This window comes from Sphaeramia orbicularis, chromosome 24, assembly GCF_902148855.1.
Source record: "Sphaeramia orbicularis chromosome 24, fSphaOr1.1, whole genome shotgun sequence".
Lineage (NCBI taxonomy): Eukaryota > Metazoa > Chordata > Actinopteri > Kurtiformes > Apogonidae > Sphaeramia > Sphaeramia orbicularis.
The window spans coordinates 35,296,722-35,315,370 of NC_043979.1; the positions used below are offsets into that span (position 1 = coordinate 35,296,722).

Below are 18,649 nucleotides of genomic sequence, written 5' to 3' on the forward strand. Positions count from 1 at the left end.
AAGTTTTACTCATTTAGTTGCTATTTAAAAAAGTGTTAAAAAAAAAAAAGTTCTTCAATTATGAGCAGTTAAATGTAACATCCTGTTCATAAACGCAACAGTTGACATTTATAACCATAAACATCACAGCAAAAAAAACTAATTTGGTTATTCGTGACTTGCTTACAAATCTGTACTTATATGTAGATGAACTATTTGACTACACTGCCAGAGCAAAAATAGCCAATTCAGGATTCTACATATTTATGATTAATAATAATAATAATAATAATAATGATGGATTAAATTTATATAGCGCTTTTCTGTTAACGCATACTCAAAGCGTGTACTTTGCAGGTCTAATGGGAAACAAAACTAATCTTATAATGTTAATAACTACCTCAGCAAAATGGTTAAAATATCTATACAATAAGCGTCTAATTGTGCATGTCTGAATATTGTATCGGTTTTCAGCTCGACCACATATTACACTGGGTTACAAAAAAATGGTTTTTGCAAGTTGTCTAGGTTTTTTCAACTGAATCAGGACCATTTTGCACCGCTAAATCCAAAAATGACATTTGTTTTTCTCAATCAGGTCAGGTTTTTTTTTGCTAATTTGATTTTGAAAAATTTGATCTTCTCACAAAATTGATTACATTTTTGTGACTTTATCAGTTGATTTTTTTTATATAGTTCTCACCCAAAATAGGTTTTAAGAGAAAAAAAATCATTTTCACAAGCACACTTTATGAAACTTGTGACTTGATTCCTGTTAGGTACAATGGTATATTCACCGCAGATGTAGCAGAATACATCAGGCTTATTTTTGCAAGATCTTCTAGTCGAAGCCATTTCATTCACCTGTAATATTAAAAAAACTATTAATCATAAATTGGTAAAAGTAAAATCTTCAGAACTCGTTTATTGCAAGAAATATGAAAGAATTTTGTATCATATGATGTGAAAATGCCCATAAATGTAAGCAAAAATGTTAAAAAAGCCAATATGTAGCATAGTTCAGAAAGTTGACCTGATTGAGCAAAATTAATGTGATTTTTGGATTCAGCACACCAAAATTATCCTAAATCAGCTCAAAAAACTTGAACAATAAATTTGTTGTTGACCAGTGTTATTTAAATGCATTTATTCGTAGTTGTGTTCAGTAGTCCTGTAGTTGTGCACTGATTTATTTATGTTTGACACATTGCACTTTGGATGTGGGCTGATGTCTGTGGTAAGCTGCAAATGAATAAGGGATAAATAAAGTTTTCTGAATCTGAATCTATCTCTTATAACGGGGAAATTTTTCAAAGTCGCACCAAATCCAGAATGAGATCTGGATCCAAATAATTTCACTAACTTTTGTTGACATCATCATAAAGAAGCTGCATTACAAGTTTTAAGTCAATTAATTAATTAATGTGATTTTTGGATTCCGCACACCAAAATTATCCTAAATCAGCTCAAAAAACTTCAACAATAAATTTGCTGTTGACCAGTGTTATTTTTAAATACCTCCTCTGAATCCCAGCTCTCGAACCAAACCAAACTACTGCTTATTGATGCACAACCCCATACTTTCTCAATAATATCTGTTCCTTGTATAGGAGAGAATCTGAGGTGGAGGGCTGAGGGCTGAGGTAGATGTGGGTGTATGCAACTCTGCAAAGTCTGGGCAAAAGGCCCAGTGTTTGGCCACATTTGTAGCCGCCTCTACATGTGAAAGCCTTTAGGGCACATCAGGAGCCCCAGTATTTAGAAGAAAGAAAAATAGGTCTCTCACTGTTGAAGTATCTAAGCTATAAACACACACACACACCCTTCCTAAACCTCGGTGATGTCAACAGCAGAGCAGTGTAGTAGTTGTACCTCCTGGACTGACAGCGGCAGTGATATCTGGCAGACCATCACATGATTATGTCAGCGGTGACTGATGGGAGCTCTGCATCAAGGCCCAGACTGTGTCCAGCTCAGACAGGCAGGAAGGCCCACTCTCCAGCTACATGTGAATAACTTACATACATTAAAAGACATGGCAGAGAAATTGCCAGTGAGCAGAGGTCAGAATGGCTAAACGTGCAAGTTCAACTGCTTCAAACAGCAGGGACGTGTTGCTGCAAGTGCTTTTAAAACATGACAACTCCAAGGTCACAGTGACGCGTTACCGTTGTAGTCATTTGGTCTAGATTTTTGCACTAATTTCTGTTGTTTTTGGAGTCATCTAGTTTGAGAATTTTCATTTTTTGTATTTGCTTGTCAAAATCCTCAAAAACACTTAAAATGACAAGAACTGAAACCCAAATGTAGACCTTACATAAGCCACATGTTTGTTTGTTTTTTATATGTGGCTCTTAATGATTTTTTTTTTTTTTTACCCCAAATTATTGGCTTTTAAACACCCACTAACATGCAAAGTATGGATTTTTCCAAGGGTTAAAATATATACACCGTTTACTCCTGACAGAGTAAAGTTGGGGATAACTACAGTGCATTTCTGTTTTAGAAAATTCATTGCATTTTGTGTCTTTATGGGACATGTTGAAAATACGAAAAAAATATAGAATATGCTGCACTTATCCTTTTAGATTCTGATTTTTTCAAGATGTTTTATGAACTAATACTCTTAAAAACTCATTAAACACTGCAAAAATCAAAATCTTACTAAGTGTATTTTTCTCATTTCTAGACAAAATATCTCATCACACTTAAAATAAGACAAACTCACCTAAAGAGTAACTTTTCAGTGAGATATAAGAACTTATTTTTAGACAATAGATCCTGAAAATCTTATTTCAAGAAATCTTACCATGATCATTTTCACTTGTTCCATTGGCAGATTTTTTTTTTTTTTTGCTTGAATTAAGCAAAAAAAATCTTGAATTAAGCAAGAAAAAAAAAATTGCTACAAGTGGAAAATTATCTTGGTAAGATTTCTTGAAATAAGATTTTCAAGATCTATTGTCTAAAAATAAGTTCTTATATCTCATTTACAAGTTACTCTTTAGGTGATTATGTCTTATTTTAAGTGTGATGAGATATTTTGACTAGAAATGAGAAAAATACACTTGGTAAGATTTAGATTTTTGCTGTGAAAGCACCCAATTATTCAGCAATAACAGTGTGCTACGCGTTATGTGTATTTAAAACTATGCAGCTGACACATTGTGTTTTTCATAACTATATCAGTCATGTTTTTGTTTTTTTTTTTTACAAAATGCATGGATTTTTCATAAGGAACAGCAGCTACATTTATCTGCGAACAAAAATCAATCCAGACAAAAAAGTTATTTTCTTTACAACTTGTATTCAGATTTAAGAGACTTTTTAACCAATTAATAAATAACCTTGTCACTTCTTGTTCAAAAGTTCATTGTGAGATGATATTTACATCATAAATTAAATAAAAGAACCTGTAGACATACAACATACTATATTCTTGGGTAAGTTTTGTAGGCTGAGAACAAACCAAATACATGCAGTTTTCTTTGATAACTGCATGTGATGGTGGGCTGAAGGGCATATTTATGCATATGCTTATATGTTGGCTGGATGTTAATAAGGTAAAAACAGGAGAAATCTTTCTCTGATATGTAAATAATATTGTCTTGACCACAGCATTAAGTTGATTATACAGTCAGAGGGTTGAGAAATCGGTTGGTGTGAGGACATTTCACATACTGTATACTGTACATTCAACAGTCGCAACTTGACCAGCATTTTATACACTTTTACATATCAGAAGCATTTTTCCTTTCTGTTTTTACATTTGCGTTTTTTTTTTTTTCAATCTAATATCGGTGTAAACCAAACACCATAACTATTTTTAATGTCACCAGTAAAGATTCTACTCGGACAGAAAATTGACACATACAGAAAACAGCCCACTGACAAATAAATACCAGAAAACATTGACATCTTACAAGAGTGAAATGCTTTGCCTTTCCCATGTTGCACTTCGTGTGTCAAACATTATGCTCGGTGCAATGGAGTTTTCAGGTGAAGGGGCAATGGAACAACACATTTTCTTACCGGCTTTGGAAATCATGTCCAAGACAGATTAACTCACACAGCCAATGGTGCATGAAATGATTGGGACAGAAACTCTAGCTTGATGTTTAACTAAACTCCAAACTCGAGTTGCCTTTTCCAGGCAGGGGAATTGAGTTCACTGCCATTAAAATAACACTATAATCCTATGTAATGGAGCAAACATCTGTCCTGTGGCAGGTGACGTATTAAACATCAGTTCGTCAACACTTGTTCGGTTCTCTAAAAATGCGGTTCATTGATTAAGAACAGGCCTGAACACAAATTATACTGAACGCACCACAAAGAATCCATCAACTCAGTGCAGACACCCCTTCGTTTTTCTTTTTTCACGTTCTAGTTTTTTTTTTTTTTCCTCAAGCACCTGATCAGTGTTGATTGTGCATACATCAACACCATACTATAACATCCCCAATTAGAGAACAGGACCTATCTGCACCAGATACGGTCAGCTCCCGTTAGTTATGATAACTGAGGTGGCTTTATGTGCCTGCATCTGCTCAGCCTGCATCCTAACATGGGACGCCACATCGTACTGGACCCCCCCACAGGCTAAACTTGAGTAACTCCGCAGGTTCTCTGAGTCATAAAGGTGCTCCAGTGAGTACCCAGTCAAAGCATAAGCCGCTTGCCTGTCCAGTGGCTGCCTCTCCTGGGCTGGATAGAGCAACGGGCTGCCCTGTGGTTGTGAAGGGTGGGGCGACAGATCGGTCTGCAAGTAGTCTTTGGTGAGGGACAGACCTGACCTGGGGATCCCATCAGAACTGGGGCTGCTGAGACGAGACAGAGAAGCCGGGCTGGTTGTGTTTTCATCATTGTCATGGGAACCAATTCCTTTGACCCTGTCCTGGTGATGGAGGCGCTCAGAGGGGATGTCAATGCTAGGGGCTCCGGGGCCTCTGCACACCACGCTGGGCATGGTGAGCTGAGAGTGGTGGGCGAGGGAAGAGGAGAAGCATGGGCTGTGGGCCTTAGCCAGGCCTGAGATGTCCAGCGGAGTCTTGTGCTGCTGCAGCCGGCTTTCCTCTTCTTTGATCATTTGCTGCGTAGCACGGATCAAGGTCTCCATCTTACTGGGCTCGCGAGGACTAGCCCGGAAGTGGTCGCCATGGTAACGCTCGCCTGAGTCACTTGTGGACCCTCCGCCATCAGGTGAACTCACAACGCTGTCTTCATCCCAGTGACTCCGTCCTGTGGGAAAAGTTCAATGGACACATTACAAACCAGTGCATAAATTAGCATGCATTAAATGCTCAGCAAGTTGTGCCTCAGGGGGGGTGGGGGTGGGGGGGTCTTAACCGAAACAATCGTTTTGGGATTGTGTGAGTTTTCAACTGCAGATGTAGATCTACACTACAAACAAAAAGTTAAGGATATTTCTTTTTTTTTTGTCTTTTTTTTTTGGTAATTTTTGCCATTTGTAAATAAAACTGTCTGCTCATTAACAAGTAAAAAGCGCTGAAAAAAAAAAGCCCAAAAATGAAAAAATATCCTTAACTTTTTGTTTGTAGTGTATCTAATGAGATGTGAGCAGTGATCATGTTTACTGGCAAGGTAATGTTTTGAATCTTTATTCGCGTTACTGTTGTATATTGACAATGAGTCATTTTATTCTAATAAAATACATACAAGTAACATTAAACATTTGCTGGTGAGGTGATATGACAAGACTGGCAGAAAACCAATAAACAAGCAATTACAGTGAGGAAAAACTGCATGTTTTCTCTGTATATGAATACAGCTGGAAACGTGAAATAATGAAAGTATGCATATCATCAAATATAATGTTGACATTTTTAGTTATTTTATCATGGAAATGGTGCATATTATAGCTTTTATATATAATTTTATGCCTTTCTTTTATAATCCAGGTGAATCACTTTAAACATAATTCTTCCTTCTAATTGTTTTGAGAGATAGTTGTTAATAGTATGAATGGTTTGTGCAGTGCATGAAATTAGTCTTTAAATGCATATGGAATCATGGTGTGTCAGACTGAATGTCCTGGCACAAGCACCGTGGGGGTAGTTTCACTGTTTTAGGATGTGAAATGTGAAATAACTTGGCTTTCAATTGCAGGCAATTTTTGAACAGATGGTAGCAATCAGCACACTGGCAAGAGCTGGCGTAAACAACTTAGCATGTCCCGTAATAACATTTGGAAAACAGCTACCAGGAGAAGCTAGGCCAGAGCTATTTTCAGAGACAGATGGTTGCGGTCTCAACCCTAACACCTCACCGTGAATGGCTCCATGGTAGGATGTGATTTCGTAGCCCTCGCTGTTCTCCACAGAGGTTTTTGGCAGCGAGAGCACGGAGCGTGTGGCGTCCCACCACATCTCTCTTCCTGACTGGGGGGTGCCCAGGAAGTAGCGCCCGCTGTGGCATCGCACACGGTCACAGGTGGTGGTGTGAGGATGCACTTGAGCATGGGCGAGATCCTCTTCTGACAGGCCCAGGCCGTAGCACAAGGAGCCCGAGTCGGAATACAGTCTGTAGGCGCATGATGCCTCTGCTGCATCACCAGGATCCAGCAGCTGAGGAGAGGCAGAGTCTGTCAGCGGGCTCCCTCCCCATTGGCTGTCCTGGTCAGACTCCGAACGCTCTGGATTGAAAGCTGAGAACTGCTGGAAGAAAAGAAATCACAGCTGTAAGCATTTGTGATATGAACCTCTTTCTAAAAAATTAACAATCCATCTGCCACAATAAAAGGCTGTCATTGTATATTTTTGCAAACCACAAATATGTGTAACGTCAGTTATTAAAGGATCAAGTTTATCACAAACGAGAACGGGGTTTAGTCTGTACGAGGATGTGTACAATCCACAAATTTACCACCAAAGATGAGATTTCAGGGGTTTCATCCTGACTCCAAGACGTTTTTGGATTGGAAAGATACTAAGGAAAAGAGCATTTAGGCACTTTTTAATCACATTTTTGAACTAGAAAAGTACTCAGAGAGCGCAGATCACCCCCACACCCCATCACCACCTAAATTTAATCATTTGTTCCTTGTGCCAGTATCAACATTCCCTGAAAATTTCATCAAAATCTGACCCCTCCCCCAATCATCACCAAAATTTAATCATTTATTCCTTGTGCCAGTATCAACATTCCCTGAAAATTTCATTCAAATCCGTCCATAACTTTTTGAGTTATCGTGCTAACAAACAAAAAAGCCCCCCTCCCCAGATCACGACCAAAATTTAATCATTTATTCCTCCTGCCAGTATCAGCATTTCCTGAAAATTTCATCCAAATCTGTCCATAACTTTTTGAGTTATCTTGCTAACAGACAGACAGACAGACAGACAAACCCAGATGAAAACATAACCTCCACCGTTTCACTTGGCAGAGGTAATAATCCTTGATATTTTTCTGTAATTGGAACCCTGTATCTAATCTAATAATGCATCTTAATAAGGCATTTGTTTTGTAGAAACGGTACACAAAAAGAGCTATGAGCGATTAAAACACTTGATAAACACACATTTTCCACATGTATGGAATAAAATAGAATGCTTTTATTGTCATTATACATATGTACAACGAAATTAAAAGCGACAACTCTCTTGTGGTGTGTAGTGCAAAACAGTTTAGAAGAAAAAAAAAAAAGCGTAAATATATATATATACAGAATAAAAACAAGCATGTCAAACAACCAAGAAACGGTAGAGATAAGTATATATTGCACTTTGACCCTGTATATATTATGCAGTTTATTATATTGGTCTGAATTGTTGATGATACATATCCCTGGTTTGCAATAACACACAATGACAACATATTTATAGCATCTATACTTGTGAATGGGTTGATCTTAAGCTTGTACACTGATGCTCCTCCTGATTTAGCTCAACAAAACAGGCTGTTTATTACCTGTGGGTAGGGTGACACTCTGGCTTTGGCCTTGGCCTGGGAGAGGCGTGACTTGGTGCTCTTCCTGTCTTCACTGTGACTGTCAGCGTAGGGGAACGCTGGTTTGCTGGGGCTCATTTGGTCCAAGGACAGCTGCATTCCTTTATATTCAGTGTCCCTTTACACACACAGAAAAGCATATATTTTAGAGATAAAAATAAAATTCTGAACTGCTACTTACTGTGAATTTCATGTATGTATTTATATCTGCGTCACTTTGGTTTGAGTTCGTAGTCTGGCCAGCTTTACTCAGTTATAATTAACCCTTTCATGCATGAATTATTAGAACCTTAATCAAGATTTTTTTTTCCTGAGTGTTTTTATTCCTCTTTAAGCATTAAAAAAAAACAAAAAAACAATGTGATTGAATTTTTTTTTAAATCAACCTGTTTTTCATGGAGTTACAAAAATGTCCGCTCAGCTACACCATGAATTTTATTCTTGAAGCAAAGAAACACATATTTAAAACCCAATATCATAAAGTGATATGAAAACAGTGAAATGAAACCATGTTTAATGCAGCTAATCTGATGTTTTCTCACATTGTAACATATTCTAATACTAGTTATTACTCACTTCATGGAGATAATATGCAAAAAATAAATATTAACAATTGATTCCCACTCAAGAACCAACCAAGAACGGCAAAGTTACAGTAATGGTATGAATTGCAGTTTATGAGATGATGCATAAGTGTCCACTGTGTTGGTTGATATGGAACTAAAACAACAAAACCCATGAATATACAAGATTAAAGCTGTAGAGTAACTGTCCACTGTAGTGACCACTATGCATGAAAGGGTTAATGTCTTAAAAGGGATTTATTGTGATTTTTTTTTTTTCTTAGATATTTCTTAGTTTTTACATTATTATAATTTAGAGCAGGGGTATCAAACTCATCTCTTCCAGGGGCCGCGTTAAGCCAAATTGGATCTCAAGTGGGCCGGACCAGTAAAGTAATAGCATTATAACCTATAATTACTTTTTTCCTCTTTGTTTTAGTGCAATAAAAGCATTAATTATGAAAATATTTACATTTACAAACTATCTTTTCACAAAAAATGTGAATAACCTGAAAAAAAACAAACAATATCAACAATATTATGCCTCAATTTATCATTTGTACAAGTGCGTTACACACAATGTTACACAAACATTTGGTAACAGGTGTAATATTGCTAAAAATTTGGAGTTTGGAATTAAAATAAGAACAGTATCTCATTAAATTTCTCATTTGCCCAGGTCATTGTTCTTCTTGGTAGTTCTTCGAGGTTCAACTAGACTGGTTTTGCTTCAAAAGAGCAAAACTAGTCTTGTTGAACCTAGAACCTAGAAAAATGGAGTTGTCACTATTTATAGGTTATTATGCTATTATTTTACTTTAGATCATATTGATCTGATTGTGGAACCTGAGCTAAAATGAGTTGGAGACCCTTGATAGTTAATATCTTCAGTGTAATTTTTGTACTTTGTAAATTCATCCCACGGGCCAGATTGGATCTTTCAGCGGGTCAGTTTTGGCCCCCGGGCCACATGTTTGAAACCCATGATTTAGAGCAGGGGTGTCAAACATGCGGCCCGGGGGCCAAAACCGGCCCACCAAAGGGTCCAGTCCGGCCAATGGGATGAATTAGTGAAACACAAAAATTACACTGAAGATATTAACTATCACGGATGTCAAAATAATTTTAGTTCAGTTGCATCTAAAGTGGGTCAGATCAGTGAAATACTATCATAATAAACTATAAGTAATGAAAACCAAAAATTTTTCTCTTTGTTTTCATGTAAAAAATAAAGTAAAATTACACAAAAATGTTAATATTTACAAACTAGCCTTTTACAAAAAATGTGAAAAACCTGAGCAAATATGAACAACCTGAAATGTCTTAAAAGAATTAAGAATAATTGTACCAAAATATTGTCTGTTATTAAATGTTTTGTGTAATTGTAGATCCACTGTGATCTGTAAGTTGTAATGAACATGTGAAAATGAGATGCTGAGGCCAAATAATGGCATAAATTGTTAAAACTGCACTTTTTTTCTTAACAAAATTTCATTTTGGTCATGGTTGTTCATATTTTTCCACATTTTTTTAAAGGATGTAAAATTTTGATAATATAATTTTACTTTTTTCACTCTAAAACATAGAAATTAGACATACAAATTATGGAATTGATATCATTTATGTATTATTGTTATTATTTTAATCATCCGGCCCACTGCAGGTTATATTGAGTTGTATGTGGCCCCTGAACTAACATGAGTTCGACACCCCTGATTTAGAGTCTCACGTATGATTATAAATTCCTTCTTTCTTTCTCCCTTATGTCACTTTGTAGTTGACCACAATGTGACATAATCAGTAATTAGTCTGCAGCAGACGTCTCGGCCAATATTTAATATAGATAGCTAGAAAGCTTATTTTGCAAACAGACTTTTTATGAAATGACTGATGTGTGGACTATGAGATGTGAAAACAGCATTTAAGATAAGTTCAAGAGATTAAGCCCTCCCACTTCTCTGCTTTGAGTGCATGAGAAAAAAACAGAGGTTAATCATTCTTTTTGCCGCACAACCACTGCCAGAATACTTCCAGAAAAGCAGCATGAGCGCATATATGTGCAAACACACACACACAGATGCATGTCAGTGCACACTTTAAAACTATCTGAAACCTCCTCTGAAAGCATTGTATAAAAATTCACTTTGTGTATATTGCAAGCATGTTTTGGTTTGTGTACTGTATGTGCATTCAGCATGTGCGCCATTTTTGACATTTTAACCTACTGTCCTGCGGCTGAACTCAATTCTAGTGTCACTATCGAGGGAGTGAAAAGGCTCCTGTGTCAAGTGTTCAGCAAACATGAGCCTATTCTTAACTTATCACATCAACAGTATGTAATAGCAGCTGCCTGGCATTTTCAACCCTGTGGCCCATCCCTGACCCTGCACAGCCAGCCTCTTTAATATGACTCTAAATATGACCCATTCTTTATGTACAACACCTTCGGGGAAAGGCTGTGTTTGGATAGCCAGTACACAGTGAGTGTTATTTGCTCTTGCAGGTATAGTTGCAGTGGCTGGTCCTGCATCCTATCTGTGCCCTGGCTGACTTATGTCTGAGCCAATAATGTTGGGCCTTTGTGCAAACTCAGCTGTGTTAGCCGAATTCCACCTCAGGGTCAATGTCAGAGCCCCTCATGTCTGAAATATGCCACCAGCCAACCTCCAAACATGATTTATTAATGGATTCCCGTTTGGATAAAATGCTGTCAGGGCATGGTGATTGAATTGCTGTTTGTTTTTTAATGTAGTTGTTTTCTGTGGTGGAGCTACGTGTGAGCTTTTGGATACTTCTGTGTTAGACCTAATTATACCTTTGGAAATTCACTGTCGTTTTAATGTAGTTACTTTGTTTTCTCCTTACTGCATTGAAAAAAATCAATACCCGGAGTGCAGCCATATGCATGCGCTCGTACAAACACAGCATCGCGCCCCGTAGACAGTCGCTGAGATGCGCACACACACAGGAAAGTGACATGTGGATCAACCAAACCTAACGAGGAAAATCCAACATGTGCTACAGCTATGAGATAGTTATCGATTCCTAGTTCACCGTTTTATCGATTTTGCTTTCCTTAGACTCCAGATCGATGGCGACAGTTGAGGTTTTTTGATGGGGTTCAACCCTGGTGTTTGTCTTGCTGTCTCAAAGGGCCTTAGTGTGCTTTGTGCTCTCATAACATACAACAGCCTGAGCCTGCAGCCGCAGTATTTTGTGGATTTGTAAAGAGAGGCTACAGAGGCATAAAGAAAAGGATTTTTTTTTTTCCAAGAGACAAAGACCCATTATATCTTGGAGTGAGCTTCAAGCACGGATCATAAGATTGTCTGATATGATTTTCATTAATCTAGTCAAATATTCAATGCTGTTCCTTCAGCAAACACCATTAAAATGTACTTGCTTTTAGTCCAGTATAGTACTATAAATCCTGTGTTACTATGATTATGTCATTTCAGGGATTTCAGATACAATAAATGCAATAAAATGTCTGAAATAAATGTCATAGTCAAACAGTTTTAGAATTCTAATCACTTAATAAGCACAAATTATTTTTTCAAAAAGACACAATGTATATCTTGGTATTCAGTTTAAATGAATTATTCTCTTAAGATCAGCTATACTTAGAAATGATCCTGCCTTATTTTAATTCAAAATATTAAAATGTGACTCACGTGAGGACATAGTTGACACTGACTATACAGTGGGGCCTTGACGATCGGCTGTTGTGAACAATTGTAGCATAACTCTGAACCCAGACCCAGCCGCCATGCTTCGCCAGGAAACGATAATACTTAGTGGTGACTTGACCTTTTACCAGCACTGAAGGAGAAAAACAAAATCCGTCAGGAGATAGAAATTAGTACGTTTAAAGACATGTGAGACGTGTCTGCTCACAGTGGTTGTAGCAGGATACATAACAGGCAACGTTTTGTTAGAACATAACTTGGAACTCACAGAGGTGGTGTGCACAGCGAAGGTGGAAAATGTCACAGCTGTGGACATGATGGTACAGAGTCTTCTCTATCAGGTCCTGGGGTTCGTAACCTGTCAGTTCTGCTACCCTGGAAACGAATGAAATAGAGATTTTCACAACATTCAGAGTTAAACAGAAAATTTCAATTTGTATTTGTATAACGATCTGATTTCGATTTCATTCATTTTTAACCTCTTCCATGTCAAACCTTTTGTTTGAGTCTTATAAATATATATAATAACCTTTATTTAACCAAGAAAAAAGCTCATTGAGATTAAAAATCTGTTTTTCAAGAGTATCCTGGCCAAGACAGCAGCAGCAGAAGTTACACAAAATGCTAATATTTTGATGCTAATATACATAAACACAATGAAAGTCAGTACTAAAAACAACCTTAAAACTAAGAACATACATATGAAACACCATTACTTTTAAAAGGTACTAAAAGTATAACAACAATGTTAAAAGCATCTCAAAGCCAAACCCAATTCAATCAATTGGAAAAACATCTACACCCCCATTTGTCCTTTTCCCACTGATTTAAAATGACTTTGAATGTATTATATATTATTGGAATTTGATATAAATCACACAAATAACATAAAATATACATGTTACAGTGATTGGATCGGAATAATTACAGCATAAGGTTCTTACCTGGAATCAAGGAAAATGAGCTTCATGTCCAGACTGGCTCTGAACATAAACATGTTACTGTGCAGTTTAATCTCAGTCACAGCACTGGGGGGCAGAGAGTGTCCCACAGCCACCAAACCCACATTCTGGTAACAGCCTTCAAAAGGTGACATGTCCAAACTGTACTGACGGATCTTTAGGTACCCACTGCAGTGGATCACCTGTGAGGATGGAAATAAATAAAATCACAGGGACATAAATGGTAAAAATTAGGCTATTAGTTAAAAAAAAAAAAAACATATCTTATTTAACATTGCAAAATGAAGTTCCATATTTTACATCAATTCAGCAGGAAATCTTAAATTATAATTTAACTGCAGCTCATTAACCCTTTCATGCATAGTGGTCACTCCAGTGGACAGTTCTTCTCCAGCTGTTCTCTTATATATTCATGTTTTTTGTTGTTTTAGTTCCATATCAGCCAACACAGTGGACGCTTATGCATCATCCCATACACTGACATTTACACCATTACTGTAAGTTTGCTGTTGTTGATAAACCTGATCTGCACTAACATGGTTTAGTGTAAATCTTTTTTTTTTCCATATCTCTGTGAAGTGAGTAATAACTAGTATTAGAGTATGTTAAAAATGTAAGCATTAGCAGCATGAAAAATGTTTCTATTTCATAGTTTTCACACAGTTTATCACTTTCTGATGATGGGTTTTAAATGTTTCTTTGCTTCAAAAATTCAACACATGGTATCCAGCTGAGTGGACATTTTTATAACTCCTTGAAAAATAGATTCATAACAAAATTTCAATTGTTTTTTTTTTTCATGCCTAAAGAGGAATCAAATCACTTAAGAAAAAAATATTGACTAAGGTTCTCATAATTCATGCATAAAAGGGTTAAAATGTCCAATACACACCTTGTATCCGCCACTAGTGAGGCCTGCATTTCTTTTGGCCAGTACGCATTTCATCCGCAAAAAGAAAGAGCGCTCCATTTCGTATTCTGCAAAAAAAAAAAAAAAAAAAAATGCGCCAATAATTATAATGAAAAAAAAAAAAAAATTGGATAAGCAATAAATTACTAACTCCGATGATAGGAATACATACCGCTATTAATATTAAACGCACCACTAATAGTAATTACATGAATATTTTTGTGTCTTATTTGTAAACATGTGGTAAACAGACTGACTGAATGCATTTTAATATAACACTGACGCATCTGCATGTGCGTAATATTATATATATTTAAAAAAAAAAAAAAAATGCAATTACCTTGGACGAAATGTGAGTGATAGGGCTGATGTGGTGTGAGGACAGCCGTCATCTCATCATGGTCGGCTGGATGGACATATTCATAAATACTGTTCCCGGTCAACTCTACCTGTTGAGAATAACTCGGGTAAAGACTGACCCACGGACCATCACTCTCATCTATTTTTATTTCCTTTGCATTATCAACAACAGCATGCAAATATTGAAAAAAATTCTAAATAATGTGAAAAAAAAAAAAAAAGATAGTCTTTTCAAACGGACCTGAGACAGTCCTAAATGGACCGATGCTGTTTCTGAAATGTACATGATCTTCCCATCTGGTGCCACCACAAAGATGAATCCATCCAGTGTCTGCAAACACACAAATAAAACTGTTTTCATTTTCATTTCTATGTTGCTGATTAGGAGTATACCGGTGTGACGTTCACGTACCTGCAGTAAATGAGATCCTAGTTCACGTCCAATATTGTCCAAAGATCTCGTGCGGCTTGCATGACCCCAAGCCTCGCCCAGACCTGAAGACAACAATAATAATAATAATAATAATAATAATAATAATAATAATAATAATAATAATAATAAAAAGGCCTTTCAACTGCTGCGTAAAATGCATGTAATGTAAACAAAAACTCCATTATTATTATTATTATTTTATTATTGTTATTTTATTATTATTATTATTGGGTTTTTTTTTTATTATTGTTGATTGGATTCATGCGCGCACCCGCTGTCAACCACGAGCCGGGGACGTGCATGTTAAAAGGGGCTATTTTTTTTTTATTGTTACAGTGTCCAGTAATGCGTGGATATGTCTCACATGTTGCAGAGGTTAAGGGTTGTCATGAACTCCAGTCAAGTCTACGAGGTGTGGATGAACTGTGTCACAATGACAGCTGCAGGGATGACATAACTGTAAAAGCAGGGGGATATTTGAAGAATAAATCGCTGCAAAGTGCAAGAGCAACGGGGTGAATGATTGTTTTTGCAACATCTGGACGTGCATTATAAAAGATAATAATAAGCCCTATAATAAGATAATGATAGCTTTATTATTATTATTATTATTATTATTATTATTATTATTATTGCATTAAAGCATATAAACCCAGATGTGAGGACTATTTTTTTCATATTTTCAGCGGAGTAGCCATGGCTTCTCATTGAAATTCATGCTCTTTCTGCAGAAATCTCCTGAACCACAAGTATTATTAATAAATTAGGTGTTCGTCTGGCCTGTTTATAAATGAAAATGAAAAAATATCCCTCCGCCGCCGGATATGTAACCTAAAATCACTCCACCAGTTGACAGGTTATATAGAGCCTCAACAAATATTATGTGCGTCTGTTTCATTTATTATTAAAAAATAATAATAATAACCAATCTTTCTCAGTTCTATTTGATATATTTGTCAGTTTAACTCATGTGTAGACTCGTGTGATTTCATGGGAGACCTTTTATAGCAGGCCTCTTCTTCCTCATGCAACCGAGACTACTGTTGTGCGTGTGTGTATATATATGTGTGTGTATGTGTGTGTGTGTGTGTGTGTGTGTGAGCCTCGTGCTTTCATGGCTTTAGGTGATTAGAAACCTTGCAGGACCTTTTTATAATTGCTGCGTCTTGTTCTCAGTCACGCGGTCACAGAAACCTGCAGAGACTTTGTATTAAAAAAAAAAAAAAAGATGTGGTCTCCTTGTATCGACTCAATGATTATAACATTTCGACTTTATGTTTAGAATTTTCCATCCGTGTTAGAGTTGGTTATCATTTCATTTTTAATGCATATTATTACTGAATCTGCCATAACAGTATTTAATAGAACACAAATCATTAACAATTAAAAAAAAAAAGTATTATAATAGCATGGGCACATTTTATTTTGCTAATTATAAAAGCTAAAAAATAATAATAATAATAATAATAGGCCTACTTAGTAATTCAGGCTGTGATAACATATTCATTATTAAATAAGCTTAATTTAGTTTTTTGTTTTTTTTTAATCATTGCTCTGTGTATTTAATGTTATATTGTATATAGTTTTGTTGCTGCAACCAATAATTTCCCATCCTGTGATTAATAAATTAGGATTTTTTTTTTTTTATTTTAATATTTGCTGAATTTATTTATCTTTTTCCTATATAATTTTTTTTAAATGTCCTGTTTTGTGTTGTTAACATCCAAGCATTTATAAATTGATAATAAAATCAAATATTCTAAATAAGGTGTTTATTCTGGGGTTGACAGCTGTAAAAATGGAGTTGAATGCGGTGTGTTAAGTGGACTAATCGCTCACCCTGAGGGAAAACAATTCTCATCTTCAGGTAGCTTGTGGTCAGTCTTATAATAGAAGCTTTGTCCAGCTGAGAGGTGATGGCCGACGGTAAGGGCAGCATTTTAGCCAGTTCATAAAATTCACTGTTCTCCTTTTCCCGTCTAGTCCTTGCGGCAGTTTTGGATTTTTCCTTCATTGCGGTGGTTTTTCCTCTGATTCCTCCTTATCTGAGACGCTCGTCATTCAAAAGAGCAGTTTGGTTGGTTTCCTTGTCATGGTAGGTGTTTTATTTTCTAGTGTTTTTTTTTTTTTTCTTCTTTTAACATCAACAACGTCGAATCCAAAATGTGTGAATATCCCTGTATTCCTGATAATCTTCCGGTTAGTAAGAGTTCAGCTGGTAAATGTTAAACCTCCATCGTGTTGTTGTAACTGGAGTTCATCCATTACCTGCAAAACACAGACAAAAAAACAACAAAAAAAAATACAAATAAAGCATCACATACAATACATCTACAGACTGGATATGATGCAACTGTTTTAAATGTTTAATTCAGGCCTCAGCTGATTCTGGAAAAATGAAATCCATGAATTAATTTTACGTCAATCATCAACCAAAACCAGTTGTGAAACATACTGAAGGGGCTATTAAAGCGTTAAACAACAGCATCTCTGACAAAACACGATGCTGCAAACATTAACACCAGAACTAAATAAACAACAGCAGCAAATCACTGCAAAAATCAGTGCCCAAGCAATACTTGCATGCAGAAAATAAAATATTTTATAAAGGAAAGAGGCATTTAACAATATCTAATCTCTATTATTAAGATTTTTTAATTTATTTTAAGTGCAGTTTTCTGTTGCTTACATATTAAAAAACAAAAAACAACTAAAATAAAATACATTGTGAGTTATTTCTACAGCTTTGGGGCCTATATTGTTTTTTTTTTTTTGTTTTTTTTTGCTCCTGGTTTGAGGTAATAAGACGTACTGATCCCTACGTCCAGTAAAGTAAAAAAAAAAAAAAAAAAAAAAAGGCATTTGGTCCAACATGATTCCTGAAAGCAGCTGCACAAGGTACAAACGCAACTGTGGACGATTTAAGCTGTTGTTTAAAAAAAAAAAAAAAAAGAATAAAAAAATAAATAACATTTTTACAGTAGAAGTTGACAGAGTTGTGTAAACATAAATGTTATTTGCAGTAATCCTACCCGCGCTCAGATACATTTTCCTACATCTGAATCGATGTGGCCTTCCAGGCAGCCTGCTGGGAATTTCACCTGTCCTGAACCGGGTTCACCAGTCGTCCCAGTTAAGCTTGGTTTCAGCTCCTCCCGGATTTCCACCTGGAAAGGCGAACGGACCGTGCGCTGCATACACCTCTCCAAATTATAAGGACGTGCAACGAGTGGCATTCGTGCCCAACAAGCCTCCTCTCCTCAACTATCTCAATGTCTCTCTCCGGAGCCGCTTAAGACCCGCCCACCGTGTACGCACCTCGCTTTGATTGGACGGAAGCGTTGAAATCTATTCCGTGATTGGACGCTTACTGTGGGCGTCAATTTGGTTTCGGCAAGGTATGCGCGGCACTTGGCCGTGCCCGAAAAGAGCTTAGATGTGATCTTGTTGTGTTTTTGTCATTAGCGTGAAAATCATGGATCAAACTGAATAAAATAAATACGTCTGTAACACAGTAAGGGAACGTTTTGCAGGTGAAGAGCTGAATAAAGACCTTTTTTTGTGCGTATTTTGCGGTAAATGTGCAGAAAAAAAACGTTTCCTTGTATAAAATCACACCCCATAAAGGTTATTGCATTTAACCCTTTCATACATGAATTATGAGAACCTTAGTGAATTTTTTTTCCTGAGTGTTTTTATTCCTCTTGAGACATGAAAAAAAACCCAAAAAAACAATGCAGTTGAATTTTTTTTTTTTTATGAACCTATTTTTCTTGGAGTTCCAA

The 18,649-nt window shown here is 36.4% G+C and overlaps 1 protein-coding gene across 1 annotated transcript; it reads right to left on the minus strand.

Moving 5' to 3' along the window:
• Positions 1 to 4,477: 4,477 nt before the first annotated feature.
• Positions 4,478 to 17,950, minus strand: LOC115415298 (single-minded homolog 1-like). The gene is made up of 12 exons (XM_030128818.1): positions 17,897 to 17,950; positions 16,704 to 17,132; positions 14,844 to 14,926; positions 14,673 to 14,762; positions 14,412 to 14,520; positions 14,054 to 14,139; positions 13,144 to 13,343; positions 12,468 to 12,574; positions 12,185 to 12,332; positions 7,909 to 8,065; positions 6,269 to 6,656; positions 4,478 to 5,220 (listed from the first exon to the last, which is right to left on the minus strand). Exons 2-12 carry the CDS (start codon positions 16,876 to 16,878, stop codon positions 4,478 to 4,480), a joined length of 2,286 nt encoding a protein of 761 aa, XP_029984678.1. The 5' UTR covers positions 16,879 to 17,132; positions 17,897 to 17,950.
• Between the last annotated feature and the right edge of the window lie 699 nt (positions 17,951 to 18,649).

What these genes read in the sequence shown, in the direction of transcription:
- LOC115415298 (XM_030128818.1), bottom strand. Translation starts at nt 16,878, where the DNA reads ATGAAGGAAAAATCCAAAACTGCCGCAAGGACTAGACGGGAAAAGGAG. An exon ending in TAGGATCTCATTTACTGCAG is followed by an intron (nt 14,763 to 14,843) that starts GTACGTGAACGT and finishes GTGTGTTTGCAG; the next exon opens with ACACTGGATGGATTCATCTT. An exon ending in TCACTAGTGGCGGATACAAG is followed by an intron (nt 13,344 to 14,053) that starts GTGTGTATTGGA and finishes CCATCCTCACAG; the next exon opens with GTGATCCACTGCAGTGGGTA.